The 19,132-nt window shown below is 42.2% G+C and overlaps 1 protein-coding gene across 1 annotated transcript in view; it reads right to left on the reverse strand.

The window, feature by feature from the left end:
• The window catches only part of HHAT (hedgehog acyltransferase), a 189,751-nt gene that overhangs the window by 109,098 nt on the left and 61,521 nt on the right, over positions 1 to 19,132 (reverse strand). The window contains exon 8 of the mRNA XM_066611755.1: positions 10,897 to 10,932. Coding sequence (XP_066467852.1) covers positions 10,897 to 10,932 — 36 coding nt within the window. The remainder of the gene's footprint in view (positions 1 to 10,896; positions 10,933 to 19,132) is intronic.

Consider the following 19,132-nt stretch of genomic DNA (forward strand, 5'->3'; position numbering starts at 1 on the left):
CATAGTGTCATAAGAACATAAGAACAGCCCCACTGGATCAGGCCATAGGCCCATCTAGTCCAGCTTCCTGTATCTCACAGCAGCCCCATCAAATGCCCCAGGGAACACCAGATAACAAGAGACCTGCATCCTGGTGCCCTCCCTTGCATCTGACATAGCCCATTTCTAAAACCAGGAGGTTGCACATACACATCGTGACTTGTAACCCATAATGGATTTTTCCTCCAGAAACTTGTCCAATCCCCTTTTAAAGGCGTCCAGGCCAGATGCCATCACCACATCCTGTGGCAAGGAGTTCCACAGACCGACCACATGCTAAGTATAGAAATATTTTCTTTTGTCTGTCCTAACTCTCCCAACACTCAATTTTAGTGGATGTACGCTGGTTCTGGTGTTATGTGAGAGTGTAAAGAGCATCTCTCTATCCACTTTATCCTTCCTGTGCATAATTTTGTATGTCTCAATCATGTCCCCCCTCAGGCGTCTCTTTTCTAGGCTGAAGAGGCCCAAACGCCAGCCATAGCCTTTCCTCATAAGGAAGGTGCCCCAGCCCAGCAATCATCTTAGTTTTCCTCTTTTGCACCTTTTCTATTTCCACTATGTCCTTTTTGAGATGTGGCGACCAGAACTGGGCACAATACTCCAGGTGTGGCCTTACCATCGATTTTTACAATAGCATTATAATATTAGCCGTTTTGTTCTCAATACCTTTTCTAATGATCCCAAGCATAGAATTGGCCTTCTTCACTGCCACTGCAAATTGGGTTGACACTTTCATTGACTTGTCCATCACCAACCCAAGATCTCTCTCTCGATCTGTCACAGACAGCTCAGAACCCATCAGCCTATATGTGAAGTTTTGATTTTTTACCCCAATGTGCATGACTTTACACTTACTTACATTGGAACACATCTGCCATTTTGCAGCTTTAATGTAACAAGAGCTATATGCTGTCTCTCAGGCAGGCCTTAGGAACAACAGCAGCCTGAACATTGCCCCTAGGCAAATTTCTCAGTTTGCCTCCTAGTGAGCCTGAGACTTCTCAGCTTAGATCCTTTTCAAAACAATTTCAAGGCAGTATCTGAGTGCTCCTACTGATTTACATCACCTCTCATGCTCTAGGACAGTGGTTTTCAAACTCTCGGGGAGAGTTTGAGCTGCTCTAAGTTCTTGCAGGGCTGGGGGGCAAGCAGCAGGGGTGGGGCAAGGCAGTGGCGCGATCCCTAGGATCATGCTGCTCAGGGGGGCTGCAGGGGCTTGGGTCTACTTACCCGAGGCTCCTGCAGCCTCCCTGGGGTGCAGGGAACCCTGTGTGACCTTCTTCAGGGCTCCCTGCAGCTTCAGAAGTGAAAGTGGAGCGCTTGCACTCTACTTCCGCTTTAACGGAGCCGCTGCCTCCTCCCCTGCCTCCTGGCTGCCCCCACCCCTTAAGGGGAAACAGGCCAGGGCCCTCAGGCTGGGGTGTCGCGATGACAGTCTGAACAGCCCTGCTCTAGGTGAAGTCCTGGAGTTCTGCTTTCCCTTGTCTGACTACCCTCCTCCACAGAGCCACATTAAACAATGAGAAATATCTTTCATAATGATGGAAAATAAGAGCGTGATAGAAAGAGAAGAACCTCAGTGCCGCTTTGAAACAACAGCCAACATGGAGAATATCCCTTATCTCACAATAAAATTATACAATTTGCCATCTCTGCAAAGGTCCAGAAAATATAACGGCAATCTCATTTATCCAAAGAAGTGATTTCATTCCATGCGCATTTTCTTTCTGCTCATGTCCACATCCAACCCTCACCAACAGATGAGCGTGCAAGTCTGACAAGCTGCTTTTTAAAGCATGCTGAAAATCTGCAAGTCCATGCTTATGAAATAATTGTGAAACCAATTGCCTGGCTTAACAGCATAGTAATGACCTCTATGACAACTGAATCCTAATCACTTGGAAGCATAAGCTGTCTTCCAATCTGCCAAAGTCCAAATAAGAGACAAAGAGTATGAGACAAAATGAAAGAGACAAAAGGCACAATACAGACAAGAAACTGAAAACAATTTGTTCAGGATACAGCTTTTGCATGGCATTTACTTGACGACACACATAAAGGCCCAGATAATGTTTAAGCAAATCAACAACTTCACTGGTATGGAATACAGGTGACTTCCATAGTTTCCAACTCCATGCTCACAAACTTCAAAATTCTGCAACCAGGAAACACAATGTTTTATCTCTTGATTTTGTAAAATACAGCCCAATCCTACCAACACAGGCTGCCACCAGAACAAATGTGTTTTCTGATCACAGTAAACAGTGATCTGGAAGTGTACCACTGCTGGAGAGACTGGGGTGGCCCAGCTTGTGACAGCGGAAAGTGGAGCACCTGCCAACGAAAGAGATTACCTGACAAGGGCATTTTGGACTGGGGAGGGGAAATAACAGGGGGAGGGTGTGAGGCACAGTGGAGGTGGAAGGGCATGGCACCCAGTGCGGGCAGCTTGCGCTGGACACTATCCCTTCTGCCATATAGTAACTTCAGGAGCTTGGGAAGTCAGCCTCTGTTTCGTACATAATACTTAAATCATGAGCACAGTTTCTAACCATGATTTTAATTGTAAACACATGATTTCTGGAAACGCATCTCATAATAGACGCATCTCATAATAATAATAATAATAATAATAATAATAATAATAATAATAATAATAATAAATTTATTTATATTCCGCCCTTCTCCCCAAAGGGACCCAGGGCGGCTTACAACATGTTAAAAACAGATTAAAAACATAATTTAACAGCAAATAAATACGCATCTCATAATCTCACAGACCCACTGTGAAAGAATCTGCAATCATTCTATATCATATATAATCATTCCATATAATCCTAATGGGTATTGGCTTCAGTATTGGGCAATGGTCCTAAAATTCTGACAAAAATCACCTACTGGAGTTACTAAAACCATGGAGAATCTTCACAGGAATCTGTCTTAATGTTTAGAGATTACATTGATGTTCCATCTGGTGAAATTCAGGGCATATTTTAGAGTTTGCCCTTTGCAGTAGTTCCTGTCTCTTCTAGTTATTTTAACTTGCCAAGATCAACTGCATAACTGTGCAATTGCTATATTTTATCAAACTTACTGGAATACACATATTTCTATGGCAGCTCAACTTTTCAAATAATTTGCATGAAGGAGTGGTAATGTAATGGTGTACACTTCCCTGTGCAATAAGAGCTGGATATACACACACTTCTGAATATGAATGAGCTGCATTAATGTACCTCAAGGGATATATGGAGTTCCACAAGTATATTTTTGGATCTTAGTCACTCTTATTACAAGATCTACCAAATACATATCAAGATCAGCATTTTCCCTTACTAGTAACAAAACCTTAAGCCTGCAAATTGGTTTTGACTTGCAAGTCACCAGTATACAAGCACAATGATCTGCACCTTCCTTAATCTTGACTTTGCCACTCCAGCAGTTTTCAAAAGTTAATGTCACATTTGCATAACATTTACATAAAGATGCGCTTGTGTTGATACAAGAACCTTACATTTATTTTTCAACATGCTCACCAGCTAATTCCCTATAGCAAACAGATTGCACTCAGCCTCTCTAAAACGGTGATTTAGATTTCATTCTCTAGAGACTACTAAGGAAAACTAGTGATGGAAAGAGATTTATATTACCATCCTCTGTTGTTTTCCAGTTACAAAAATTATCTGTACACAAATCATCCAGCAAGTAATGTGCGCAGATATCAATTTAGGATATTTATGTACAGAAATGTTTAAGGATGAATAGGACAGATGAAAGAACCTTCTAATCAAACTTCTTATAATCAAGATGTTCCAAATCTAACCACTTCTATCATACAACTTCACAATGGATGAATTCAACCCCAAGTACAATCACCCACAGATGTAGAAAAAGGAAGGTCTCATTGCAGAGGCAGCAATTCAAATATTTCTCCATTCTGTTTATTCATTACAACATTTAATAATGCTCTTCCACTGCTGCACCTGGAACAATAATCCTGGTGCATTGGATCCAGCCTGCAGGTCGGAGTTTGGAAGCTCCTGCTCCAAACGATGCATAATTTTATAAACCTCTGTCATACCTCACTCAGTCATTTTTGTTCTAAACCAGTGATTTCCAAAACTCGGCTCTCAGGAGGATTTTATCTGGCCCTCAGAGATAAGAATAGCTCAAAAGATGCACTTCCAGGTCTCCCAGCATGGGTATATACTGCATTCAGTCACTAGAGCAGGGAACTCCAAACTTTTTGGCCAGAGGACCACATCAAACTTCTGGCATGGTGTCAAGGGCCAGAAAAATAAATACAGGTTCAGCCTTGTTATACACAGATATTTTTTTACAGGGATTTGATTCAACATGACTGGCCACTGCAAATGAGAAGGAATGTGCTGATCCCGGGAAAAGGGGAAGAATGCACCCCTTTAAAATCACAGTTTTAAAAACTGCTTTTTACTGTTGCAGAGAGACAGTCATACAAGTGATTACAGGTATAACCTAAGTATTCATAGATTTTTCTATCTCAAAGTTGATGAGAAGGGTCCTTTAAATTAAAGGAAAACTGTCGTTTAATAATGCCATTGAGGGCAGCTGGCTGACAATCCATCAATCATTCTCTCTGCAGGCTTCACTCCTTCCTTCCCCCTTAGCACATGAAAGAAGGTTGAATGGCAGCAATTATTACCTTCTCCATACGTTCCGCCTTGCTGGGGCTCCTGGTGAAGGGAGAGATTGCTGCCTCCTAGTGAAGCCTAAGTGCCTGGAGAGAAACTGATTGCCTCTGTGTGCATGACAAAGGTCAGCAAGGCTGTTTTTAAATCACCAGAGCAAAGAGACTTTGTTTTTTTAAATTGATTTGCTATAGTGCCTTTTTTTGCCATCCACTTGAGTTCTAGGAATGGAACCCTCACGAATAATGAGACTCAACCTGTACATTTTAAATACAGGTCGAGTCTTGTTATTCACAAGGGTTCCATTCCCAGAACTCATGTGGATGACAAAAACTGCATTAAAGCAAATCCATTTAAAATACAACTATGCTAGGCAATTTAAAAACAGCCTTGCTGGCCTTTGTGATGTAAGACAGAGTCATTAGACAGACAATCCATCAATCAGTCTCTCTCTAGTTGCTTAGAAAGGCAGCACTCAAGCCAGCCATCCCTCCCTTCACCCAGAACTATGCACTGGAAGGAATGCAAAGTTATTATCTTTCTTTCACTCTCAGGGGGGAGAGTTTCACTCTCAGGGGGGAGTTTCTTTCACTGCTCAGGGGGAAGAGAGAGGTCTCTTGCCTTTGAGTGAAGTTGTTCTAAATGCCTGGAGAGAGAATGACTGATGGACTGTCAGCCAGCTGGTTCACCTTAAACTCCAACAAAGGCATATGCTGCTTTTTCACAATGCTCCAACTCATCCTAGCGACACATTCCTGATGTGACAGTGTTAACTAACCAGCAGCTCCCTTCCCACTATCTTTTGCCAATTCCAGACACAAAGCATTGAGCAACCCAACAGATGGTTCATTATCCAAATTCTGTTAGTCTTTGGGTAGTACTGGAATAGGCAGGACCCTGTGGGAATGCCAATCCCAAACACAAAGAGTGACGACAAAGGATAACTAGGCTGGAACACAGGCTGCCTCCTCCCTCCACTTCATGCACATATTTTCCCATATAATAGGGAAAAAAGACTAACCCTGTGCATAGCCTCTTTTTTTGGCAAACCAAATTCTGCCCTTGCATACAGGAACTGTATTATTGTTATTAGTAAGAGTATTTATATACTGCTTTTCAATGAAAAGTTCACACTCTTGTAGAACAAAAAGTTCTGTATTTTTGCAGAACAAAAAAAGAAGATGCTGAGTCATACAGTCTTGTGTGTTATTCCTTTATAATTTTAACAGGGAGAAAAAAAACAAATTAGATATAAAGTCACAATCTCATATTACGTTTTCCTTCAAAGAAGAGTCACTGTAAGAACGTAACAGAGTTTACCACTCATATAGCCAGAATATACCACTCATATTGCACAGAAAGTTCTAGCCAGAATATGCAGTTGGTATTGGTTGAAAGCACAGCATAGATAGCTGTTTCCTGAACAGTTTTAGAGATAGATTTGAATCTTTTCTTTTTTATGCCACCACAACCCTCATCCTCCACCAAAAGTTTAGCAAAAAAGTCAGGTTTTAACCAATCTCCTGACATAGTGCAGTGTATGGGCTAACTAAGTGAGGAGGGCATTCCATGGTATTGGTGTTGCCACTGAAAAAGCATTCAACAGTGCAGTAAGAAGATAAGAAAGTACTGTTAGTTGTAATTCTGTTAGTACTTTGGATAGCTCAAGTACTGAAGAAGAACCGAGTAGTCCTGTGTAGGACTTTCAGGGCTGGGGGGGGGGGTTAGGATCTGGTGGAGGCTTCCTTTTCCACCCCCTTCCACTTGTGAAGATAATCAGACCACACTCCTTTATGACCGGGTAATTTTTTTTTGTTATCCTCAGGGTGATCAAGTAGCCATAAACTCTTATGGCCACTTGGCACCCACAGGTCTCTCCAAGGCCGGTTGCCAAATAGCTCCTAAACCACAGAGCTTCCACTCCTGGTAGCCAGGATAAATTTGGGGAACCCTCCCCTTGCGTCGTACTCCGGCTGACACCCCCTTGGGCTCAGCTTGAAAGAGGAGTAGACTCCCATTATGGGGTCTCCAGGGTCCACCCCAGACACACTGGATTGCCTCCCACAGCCAGTCCCTGTGCCTTCTCCAATCCCAATAATCCAGTCAGTTGTAATAAGTAGGATTTATTGAATACAGGTTTAAAGCATGGTTACACAGACAGTACTGCATCAGTCTAAAGTTTAAGAATTTAGGAAAAGAGCACACCAATACAATACAACACTCAATCTAATAAAACAATAACAACTACTTCCTAACTCTAACTATCACTCACCAAAGTCTTAGCGTCCCAAAATCTGATCTAGCCCATCTTGCTGCAGTCAAGTTGGGTCAGTCCTGCCAAGGTGGTCAAGGATCTCAGGCCCCCTCAGCCAGAGACAAAGCTAGAACGAAAGGAACTCTTCTCCCTCACCTTTATAGATCTCCTGACCCATCCACCAATCAGAACTCGGTTCCAGTCGAACATTCTAGGGGTGGACGCGCCACAAGCCTTCTTACTCATGGTGGGATCCCCCCTCCCAACCTGAGACACTCACAGCTGAACCCTGTTGTTAATCAAGCTGGCCTTGAAGCCCACTTGGTATGATATCAGAGGGCTCTGTGAAGCAGCCTCCTCCACAGTTCTCCCAGGCCTGGTATGCACTAATTAAAGTTGGATACAGCTGGGGTCTGGCACTGGGGCCTAACAGCATGGCTACAAGGAGAACTTTCTTTATTCAGATGTTACCTGGTCCTTGATTTCCCTTCCCTTTATTTCCCTGAATAAAGAACTTTCTTTATTCAGATGTTACCTGGTCCTTGACACCACTCCCAGGCCTGAATCTCCCTTCTACCTGCCCTCCCCACCCAGTTTTGCCCCCTCTTCCCTTTTCCTGCCCTCCCCTACCCTGCGTCACAGGCTAGAACCTCCCTACTCCCTGCCCCCTGCCCAGTTTTGTCCCTCCCTGCCTTTCTCTGCACTTCCCCCACCACTCCCTGACATATCGCCAATGGCTCCCAGGGTTCCTCTGACCTGCGCTGGCCACCACACTGGTGCTTCTCTCCATCTGGCCGTGAAGGGCTTTTCAGCACTTTCACAACAGCCATCTCCTTAGCAGCATGCGCAAGACCGCTCTGCTACAAGGTAGGATCGGGACCTTAGTCTGTTATAAGGTAAGGAACATTAGCAGCTTAACTCTTTTCCCAAAGATTGATTCACACATTTGTGAACTTAATTTTATGAAAAGTTATTTTTTTTTAAATTGCCTTTGAAGTGAATAAGAGCATTTTTGGTGTGAAGTTCTGACACCATAACTCATTCACTCATCACTGGTTGTTGCATGGTGAGGTGGCACTGGCAGGAATCCCTTGAGAAGGACAATAGTCATACTGGTCCCAGCCTTCAGTGCATTCAATTTACAAACAAAAGGCAGCAGAAGGCTGGACTGAAGGAACGAATCTGGAGAAATCATCACAGGAAAACACGAGAAAGGAGAAACCAATTCACTGAGGGTTACAGGATGACTTTGGAACATGTGAGAGACAACTATGAGGCAGAAGATTCAGGAGGAGCCAAGTTTCTGCTCATCTATCATTAAGAGCCCTGCTTATTGGATGCAGTATACCCACTCCTGTCTCTGAGGCCATCTTTGCTGTTCAGGCTAGAGGGCACCCCAATTTCCCTGCAATGCTCTTCCACACACAACAATGGTAGCAGATTGTGATTATTACATGCTACAAATGATCAACACACATACATGTGCCAGCCCTCGGTGAAATCAGCATATAAGACACCAGTTTCTTTTATTAATTTAGCAAGAATAATTTCCTAAGAACTGTATTCCATACATGAAAGAAGCCTATTGTCTAAATGCACAATGCTTCCTGGCACTTTTGCTGCATCTCTTTATTCTCTATCCACTGCAAATTGATGTCTCCAAGGAGGCATAACTTGGCATTAAGTGAGCAAACGATCTCACACATTCAAGGACTCATTTCTGGTTATTGCTGGGTATATTTTTTTCTTATTATGGTGTATAGACTTTTGCATCTCTGAAACAACTCAGCAGTCACCCTTATGTCATCGACTGGCTTTATAACATACAGAACAAAATGTGGTTTTTCTGGCCTGATGAAATTATTTGCACAAATCTCATTCTCATGCCTGTCTAATCTTAATAATGCACAGAGCAGCAAGACTGTCAATCACTCATTTAAGTCACATTTTATTTTCCTATTAGCAGTAAGAAAACACATGCCTTCTATGGCTATTTCAGGAGCTCACACAGTTACTTCCAAACAGAACAGAGTAACAGCCTGCAGTATGCCTCTGCCATGTTTACTGCCATTTTCTTTTCTTATATTGATAATTTTACATATTCTGTCTTTAAAAAATGTGAAGCACATTTTTCCAAAATACGACACCGTTGCCTTTGTTTCAATTACAGGGCTCAGGGAAAAATTAATCAAGAAGTTAAAATTATTTCATAGTCCTACAATAAACAAAAACAGTTTCTTTTACCTATTACATATTCCTTCTATGTGGTATTTAATATTCTAATTTTGGACATAATTGTCAACTTTATGCTTACCTTCTGTAAATCACATTCACGTTGAAAGAACAAAATTCCACATGTTGTTAACCATTCTGTCACAGAAAGGATGCCTGTCCCAAATACTTAGCACAAAGTAAAATTTAAACCAGTGATTTTCAACCTTTTCCATCTCATAGTATGCTGACAAGGTGCTAAATCTGACAAAGCACACTATCAATTTTTTGACAGTTGACAAGGCACACCCCACTGTCGTGGGGGGCACACATTCCCCAATGGCCATGCAAATAAATGACCCACTCCAAACTTGTGGTACAGCAATGTGCCGCAACGCACTGGTTGAAAATCACTGCTTTAAACAAATAAGCCTTTCTGTATCAGTCATAGTATAAAACGTAAAACTGAAATTTGTTGGCTTTCTGCTCAGGCATAGCCAGAGGCAAAGCAAAACAGGTTGGTTCAAGGAAAGTTGCAGGCAGCTGAGTCAGAAGAAGTACACTGCATCTGTGCCTGCCACAACCTAGTTTAACTGAGCAGACTCTGATTGGGTGCTCAGACTACTTAAGCCTCAGTATTCAGCTCCACCAGTGCAGTAGGTGTAAACTGTGAAACTGCTGCTGGAGACTTTAACGAACGAATACCTGTTTATGTATATACTGTAGATGACCTTGGACTGACTGACTGACTGTGATTTGTGGATACTGACTTGGATAAGGTAATACTGGACTCCTATACTCTAAGTGTATGACCTGGACTGCTTTGACTACACTGTGTGTGTGACTCCTTGCTCAAATATACAACAGCAAATTCAAAGACTCTGCTGTGTCTGCTGGTTTTTTGCACCCTGCTCTGCGAACAGGACACTGCCGGGCTTACAACCTAACAAAACTGCTGTCTGGTAGCAGAGGCTATAGGTTACATTCAGATCCTATTTTCATATCCCACTGCAAAATCAGAAGTGCATGCACCCTCCACACGTGCTTTGACATATAGCCCCTAATTTATAAATATTCAAGTAAATAAATAATTGGACAGCAACTGTTACCCTGCACATGCCCAATCTCACCTGAACTCGGAAGCTAAGCAGAGTCAGGCCTGATTAGTACCTGGATGGGAGACTGCCTGGAAATACCGGGTGCTGTAGGCTTATACCATGGTCTTTCGAGACTGAAGGTTGCCAACCAAATAATTGGGGAAAACACAGAGAATAACATTCCCAAACCTTATTATTTGTTAAGCTATGCTATAGGTCTCCAAACCACGGCCCACAGTATCTTCAAAAGTACCTGTCTGGGCACTGCAGTGGTGAAGATGTTCTGTTTCACACCGCAGCCAATCATTTCAGAAACACAGGCCAGGCAGTCACTTCTGCTGCCCGTTGCCCCAGAAAGCTCTGCACCCTGATTTCCGGGTGGAAGCTGCTACCCGGTCCAAGTTTCTGAGATGATTAACTGCAAAAGGGCTGTTGCGCGGAATGGAAAGTCTTCATCACCACCACGCCATGCCTGAAGACGCCAGATATTTGAACATCAAGAAGCAGGAAGCCACAGGAGGTACAACACAGTCTAGCAGCCAATGACTTGCGTACTGACTGTGGACAATAGTTTGAGTAATGCTGAAGTAGAATACAATGACAGAACAATGAAATATTGACTTACCTGATGAGAAATCTATGCAATCCGACGTCAAAATTTCTGTTAAAAAAGTATACAGTTTCTTTAATGTGTATTAATTTCAAGTGGTATGTATTTAAAAACACAATCAAATGCTTTTAAAATAAATTAGTATTGAAACAGATCTCAGCTGGTAACAAAAGAAAGCTCGTGAAAGCAATACTTCTAAAGGGAGAAGTCTAGTTTCCCCATTTTCATCAACAAGAGAAGTTATGGGAAATAGTGTACCTTGGGGTAGTCTGAAATGGTAAAAATGAAATAGCGAGAAATAGGGCTTATACTGTATATCATATTGCATCCGCTTGTGGACAGCCATGTTGAAGATAAGAACAAAGAAATCAAGTCAAGAAAAAGTACAATGACAAGCCACATAAATGGAAGATGCTCTCCTTAACCTTGTATAAGAGGGTCAAAGTGTTGGGTTGCCCCCATTTTAGCAAAAAGAAAGCAAAGGGGAGATCCATTTGTACCCTGTAGATCAGTAGTACCCAAATGTTCTCGACTGGTGGCTCCCCTGACCTACTGGGCCATTGGCCATGGCTCCCCATTAGGGCTACAATCCTATACATTAAAGAGGGTGGGAGGCTTTTTGCAAGGATTCCACGGCTCCCCTAGATGGTTTCCATGGTTCCCCAAGGTGCCACAGTTCACAGTTTGGGAACCACTGCTGTAGCTATATCAAAGAGGCAGTTATAAGAGAAAATTATTCAGATTGCAAAAAGAATTGCTTTAGTAAACAAAGAGTTTTTGATATCTCTATATAAAGATATGGCTGGTATCCAAGAGGCCACACTAAACTCAGAGACTACTTACTGTTTCTAAACTCAAAGACTACTTACTATTTCTGCAACCTCCTTACAAGGCCTGTTCCTCTGTAACCTATCATAGTCTTCCTCTCCATTAAAACAGAGAGAGAGAGAGAGAGAGAGAGAGAGAGAGAGAGAGAGAGAGAGAGAGAGAGATCCTGATCTATCTGAGGATGCTTTGGAGTGTTCCCTACTTTCAGGATCATCTCTGAGAGAGAGAGAGAGAGAGAGAGAGAGAGAGAGAGAGATGATCCTGAAAGTAGGGAACACTCCAAAGCATCCTCAGATAGATCAGGAGGAAGGTGAAATCAGGGGAAATTGTTGTATGTATAGAAGTATTTGAACACACGTGCAGGGTTCTTTGGAACTTGGCCCTAGAAGATCCGCCTATCTTCAGATGGCATGTTTAAAATAACTTCTAAGGCCTGCCATTTCTGTTTTGAAAGCTAAAAAAGCCACCTCTACATTTATGTTCTGTGCACAGCCAAATATAAGTCTTTAGATACAGAAAGACTGACAAAAACTGGAAAGCACTCATGCAAAAGGCTAAAGCTCAACTAGCAGCAATAACACATTCACTGAAAAAGTCACATGCCTTGACTCCAAATAAAAATATACACTGCTTTTTTCCTTTCTGGATTAGCAATAATGTACACATCTGAAGGCCAAACATGCGCAAAACTGCAATAGGTTTGCAATATGTTCAATGTAACTGATGAGCCAGCCCTGACTGTGTTGTGAATGCCTTCAAGTTATTTTCTAACAGCTTTGTTTCATTGGCCCAATTCCTTTATCACCATTTCGAAGGTAGCTCTGCTTCAACCATGTTATTAGTATTCCATGCAACTCATTAAAAGAGAGGTATGACTATATTATGTTTATTACAGACCAGATCCTTGACTGGCAAAACCAAACTTAACTACATCACATCAAATTACATTGCTTCACACCAGCTGAGGCTCTCTCTCTAAAAATGTATTCTCTGAAGCAATTTGGGTCATAGGACAAGCAAGTGCGCTGCTAAATCTGCATTCTAATTTTGCAGAAGAGTGCAGACATTGCTAGCAAGACTCTTTCCAAAGAAATGGAAACACTGAACATCTTTATGGGATCAATTAGCACTGCAAGATTGCCCATTATCCTCATAACCACATTGTTGTGATCTTGATAAAAAAAATGAATCCTCACAATTCACACTGACTTACAGCACTGAATCAACTGTCACTGTACAGTACTCAGAGACATAAATAGTGAAGGTTCCAGGAATTCCTGAGGGTTCCTGAACTCACTTCAATGTCTGATTCACATGCAGGGGAGGAAAAACATGGTACAGAGTGTCTGTAGCTCTTTAAAAAATTATACACGGTGGCCTTCAAGTCCAAATGAAAACACCTCTCTGTAATTCACCGCATAAGATGTCACAACAGCTACTGGCTTAGGTGGTTGACCAAGATATCTAGAGGACTGACTTCAACCATATTGTCTTGTCTAACCCCTAAATGAGCATGAGGAGATTTCCTTAAGGGAGAATTAAAGAAACCCACATATGCTACCCCAATAAGGAAAGAAGAAGGCCCATCAAGCCAGCAATCAAAAAGCTGCTGATGGCCCAATCCACTCCAGAGAGCCAGAGAAGGGATTCGCAGATGCTGACTCCCTCACAACCATCCCAGAGTGTCTTTGGCTGGCATGACCCCTGTTTGATTATACACATACTGATCACTCACTTCTTTCCCACTCAAACTTGCCCCACATTTTTCACTGGGTTTAGGACTTAATACAATAGCTGCAATGCCTATTTGTCTATTCTCCTTAATAGCACACGTGCAGAACCAAACACTCAAACACTATCAATCGGGAAAAAGGTTCACAAGCAATTACTTTACTCTGTATTTTGAAGTTCATGGTTGAACATACGTACAGGGTTGATAAAGCAGTCATTACTTACAACGCAAAATCTCACATAATATGCCTTCATTCAGAAGAAACCAATTACATGTAATGGAATATAATTGGACAAGCAACCGCTGTGTGTTCCCAGTAAATGAGCTTTGTGAACTAGTTCGGTTTAAGTGATAAAGAGCTCCCTGAGTGCAGAGAGCATTCTGCACTGGAACCTGAAGTGGCTGTCTGAGGACAGGAGGCTTGGCAGCTGTAAATGAAATATTTCTCCTAAGAGATTCTTCCTCCTCTCCTATTTTCCTTTTGCAACAATGTTGCCTGTAGGAAAACATAAACTTTTTTGGGTTTAGAAAACTGCCTCACATTTCAGCCCTTCTGAAAACCACTTAATCCCCCCCTTTCCATTTCTGCCCATCTTTCTTGCTTTGATGGTTAAGGCTAAATTACTTCTTAATTGATAATCTCTGAAGGAAAAAAAATTCCCAGACACTCATGACATATTTCCACTAGTAAACAGACTGAATGGATAGTCATAACAGCTTTGGCCAACTGGCAGCTCATGGGCCTAATAAGGCTCTTGGAGAAATTAACAATCTCCCAGAGATTTGAAGAAAGGCAACCTTATAAGCAGATGGCTAGTAAAAATAAAAAGGTATTTACCCTCTGTTTAAAAGCTGCCAGAGAGACAGCCATTTTTACCTCCTAGGGAGAGAGAGCTAGACAACTTAGGTACCGTCACTGAAAAAGTCCTTCCCTTTATTTCTGCAAGTCATGCTATATTGAAAAGCAGAACCCAAAGCAAGGCCTCAGAATTAGAAGGCTGTTACTTTAAAAGTTAACAACCAGCATTTTGAATTGGGCATGAAAGCACACTGGCCACCTGTGTAGTTTATAAAGTTCAGGAGTAATGCAACGACACCAACAAGCCCCAATCTGCTACATTCTGTACCAGTTGAACCTTCTGGATTGTATTCAAGAACGGCACCACAGAGCGCACTTTACAGTAATCCCAATGTGATGTGATGAGAACATGGAATACATTAACCAGATCTGCTTTCTTTCAAAATGGGTGCAGCAGGCACACCAGCCAAAGTTGAACAAATCTGCCTCTGGCCACAGCCATCATTTTCTTAAAGTTCATCACAGGAGCACTTCCAAACAGTGAATATGGTCTTTCAAGGGCTGTGCAACCCTGTACAGAATTGGCTGTACTAGAATTGGCTGTACTCCCTAATCCAGAGCTTTTCAAACTGGGGCATCGCGACGTTCCAGCCTGTGAGCCCTGGCCTCTGCCCCCTTAAGGGGTGGGGGCAGCCTGGAGGCAGGGAGGAGGCAGCGGCGTGATCCCCAGGATTGTGCTGCTCGGGGGCTGCAGGGGCTTGGGTGAAAGTAAAAGCGGAGCAATCACGCCCCGCCTCCGCTAAAGCGGAAGTGGAGTGTGATCGCTCCACTTTCACTGCTGCGGGGAGCCCTGCTGAAGATCGCACCGGGCTCCCCGCACCCCCAGGAGGCTGCAGGAGGCTTGGGTAAGTGCACCCAAGCCCCTGTAGTCCCCTGAGTGGCGTGATCCTGGGGATCATGGTGCTGCATTCCCCGTCCCCACTGTCTCCTCCCCGCCCCCACAAGCACTTACAGTGGCTCAAACTCTCCATGAAAGTTTGAAAACCACTGCCCTAATCTGAATCAGCTGTCTTATTGACCTGAACACATATGTCTTGCACTGAGTTTCAGTTCATTGAAGATGCCACTTTCCTATCTTCTCCTCAAAATCATTGAACATATTTATATAGTAATATTACCCAAAATAAACTGAACACACTAATAAGATCCACATGTACAGACATATGCATGGACATAAGTTGGGGGGGCTTTGCCAATGAAGGCAAAGTTGGGGGGGCTTTGACATAAGTTGGGGGGGCTTTGCCAATGAAGGCACTGTTGGTTTAGAAAACTCTTTGCTTAAAATCAATTGATCAGTATGATAAAGATATCTTGGGGAAAAACAGAATTTCCTTGTTAGGAATATTTTTCTTGCAAAACTCCAAACACATAACATTTACACAGAGGTCAAGGGTTTAGACTAGATCAGTGATTTTCAACCTTCTTCATCTCATGGCACACTACCAAGGCACACCACCAGGTTTTTAACAATTGACAAGGCACATCATGCTGCCAGTGGGGCTCACATCTCCCATTGGCCCTATTAATAAATGACCTTCCTCAAAATTCCTGTGGCACACCAGTGGAGCACAGTGGAGCAGTGTGCAACAGCACAGTGGTTGAAAATGGCTGGACTAGATGCTCATTGGGTTGATTAGACCTCGTGGCTCTATGACCATGCCCATTGTTCTTCAGAGATGCAAATAAAAAATGCAAAGCAAGTAACAGCCATGTCTGCCGCCTTGGACATATTAGAAGGAATTTGAGACATCACATTTAGTCAAATTCTTCCTATTATGGTTTTCGAACAGTTTCCATAATTCCACTTTAATAGGTAAATAATCAGACTGGCAGTGAAATTCTGGCACAAGTGAAGTCAATGCAATTTTTGTCATTCACTGGATCCAGAAATTCATTCACTTGTTTTGTTTTAGAAATGCAACTCTACTCAGTACTGTTTATAGTATTCCTGCAGATAAAGCTCAATACTCGCATGTTTGTAATATACCTAACCGCCTTGTTACTTGCCTCTCATATCTATTTGGTACCAAATTATAGATGGAATTTTGAAAGAATTTATATTTACATATTGCTAGCAACACAATCCCAACTTCTCTCTAGATTTTTTTAACCCATTTATTTCTGCAGCATGCTCATTTAACTATTTAACAGCTTCATTAGTTCAGATGCCAGAAACTGTACACAAGTACAGTACAGTAATTTGATTGCTTTCTGTTTTTGTATCTCATAAAAAATATTTCTATCCACTGACAGACATCTACACAATAATTTGTTATCAGATGTTCTGATGGGTACACATTTTTCTATGACATGAAGTGGAGAGTTGAACATATGTATATCAGTGTTTAACCCATTTCTGCCCAGCCGACAGGTGTACATATTTGATTCCTGTAGCGTATATGCAAAGTCAGGCAGGAATGGCTTAATATGGATTTTGAGATCAAAACCGCACATTTTTAGGTTTAAGAACAGACACCTGGGAGGCAACTGGATTGCAGCAATGGCAGAAGGTAAGTTCTATGCCTTTACCCCAAGCTGCTATATTAGCAATGAAGATGAAAAACAACAAGTAGTATAAATGTATCTCCTGTCTTAGGGCACAACCTTATTCAACTTTCCCACACTGATGTAGCTGTAACCTGACAACAGGGTATGTGCTGCACCCTGCATCGACAGGGGCAGTCACAGAGGCTTCCTCAAGGTAAGGGAGCATTTTTTCCCCTTACCTTAGGTTTGCATTGCAGTTGCATCAGCACTGGAAAATTGGATAGGATTGGGTGCTCTGTCTTCCCAACCATGGCTGATAACTGCTGCAGAGAAACAACATCAAAACATGTGAAAATAAGGGAAACAGTACTGAGGACATGAAAAACCTGCTCCCTCCCATGTCATAGCCAAAAAGAACTCCCCCAGGGCTATATCCTTGATCGAAATGGGCTCTGTGTGTCCAACAGGAAAGAGTTTGGGTGTAGCAGGGACATGTATGGAATATAGAGAACATTCCTGGATATGGGAAACAGTGCATTTGAACAGTGCTTTTCCAGTGGCTATTTGCTGGGTGTACTTTTCAATCTTTTTGGATTGTGAACCATATTGGGACAGGGAATCATTTAATTACTTGATTTTGTCTGTAAACAGCTTTGTGAACTTTTGTTGTTGAAAAGCAGTATATTGGTGATGGTTATCGTGATGATGAGTGAGAGAATCTGCTTAGCGTTGGTTGAAGATTCAACCAGCTGAGCTGTTCCATCTGCTCGGAGCGTGGGAGGATGGAGGCCAGAATGTTAAACCAGATCGGAGTGTAACATCTTGAATGTGGTGGTTCTTGAAAGAGAGAACCTTCTTTCAATTTGTAAAAATCCCTGCATGGATTTAATAAGCCTGCCTGTGTAAACCGCCTTGAATAAAGTCTTGAATAAAGACCAAGAAAGGCGGTATATAAATACTGTATATATATATTATATTATATATAAGATAGCAAGAATATTCATGCTATGAAAAGGATGTTTAAACTTTGGGTTCATTCAGCACCCAATCCTATTCAACTTTCCAGCGCTGATGCAGCTGTGCCAATGGGGTATGAACTGCAGTGGTGGTGGGGGCAGTCACAGAAGCCTCTTCAGGGTAAAGGAACGTTTGTTCCCTTACCTTGGGGCTGCATTGCAGCTGCACTGGTGCTGCAAAGTTGGATAGGATTGGGCCCATAATCTCTCAAAAGGCAAAGTCTATGGCTTTTAATTAAGCTTGGATTTCAAGACACCTTTTCAATGATGAACTCAGCTGCAAAAACCAGAACATACCACATCTCATTGGACTCCAGGACTGCTTGATAAAGAAACCTTTTGCTGTACTTCAGGGATCCTCCACTCTTTGAAAAAAAAGGAAAGACGCCTGGAATAGTTTGGCAAGAGATGCTGGCTATATTAAAGTTGTGTTTAAAGAAAAGCTGAGTCTTGTGGGGAGCTAGTGTAATTTTAAAGTTCTCAATTTATTATAAAACATTTACTTTAGTTCCATAGATTTTTTTTTTAATGAGTGTGAGTGGGAAAGAAGTTCAATAGCACATAGAAATCAGAAGACTAAAACCATCAGTGGAGTCCTTCAGAAACTGGCATGCAGGGGAAGGTGGAAGCAAAAAGGGTCAGCTTGTCTTTGCCCTTTCTTTGCTTTCAAGCTTCTGCTGCTGAATAACTCCCAAGAGGACAGGGAGCGGCTGATGGTTAGATACCAGAAACGAAGACATTGCTCATGAGATGCTAGTCAGAATTAGGCACATCAGGCAGAGCAAATCATGCTATATTGTATGATCATCAAATCAGAGGAACACAAACAGGGGTCAGAGATTTATTTTCTGCTTTTTAAAAGCAACAATGCCTAAGATCCTGGTATTCTCTAGTAGAGAAAACAACTACTCCCATAACTTGCTGTAGCTCAGAAGACTCTTGTTCCTTTACAAGGGGAGGAGAGTTCAATGGATGCAATAGCCAAACTCTGCTTCCTTGATTACACATCCAGGTCTCTTCCCTCAACTCTCCTTAGGCAATGATGCACAGGCACAGAGTTCCTCAAACGTTGCATTTCATGAATGGCAAGTTAGGAACCAATCAGTTTTCAGAGGTGGAAGAAAATCTCCCTCTGTGGAAGGAAATTTTGCTGGGAGACTTTTTTTTTTAAAGTTTCATAAAAAGAAAAGGAAAAGGCCTCTTCTTAGAATCAATCACATAGCAACCTAATTTCAAAATAGGATACTTCTTATTCCTCTCCTAGCCCTCCATCTTACACAGAGACTCAAAAATGAATTCTGAGTGAAGACTACTCCCAGTCATAATGTA

Source organism: Tiliqua scincoides, chromosome 1 (assembly GCF_035046505.1).
Source record: "Tiliqua scincoides isolate rTilSci1 chromosome 1, rTilSci1.hap2, whole genome shotgun sequence".
In the NCBI taxonomy this organism is placed as follows: Eukaryota; Metazoa; Chordata; class Lepidosauria; order Squamata; family Scincidae; genus Tiliqua; species Tiliqua scincoides.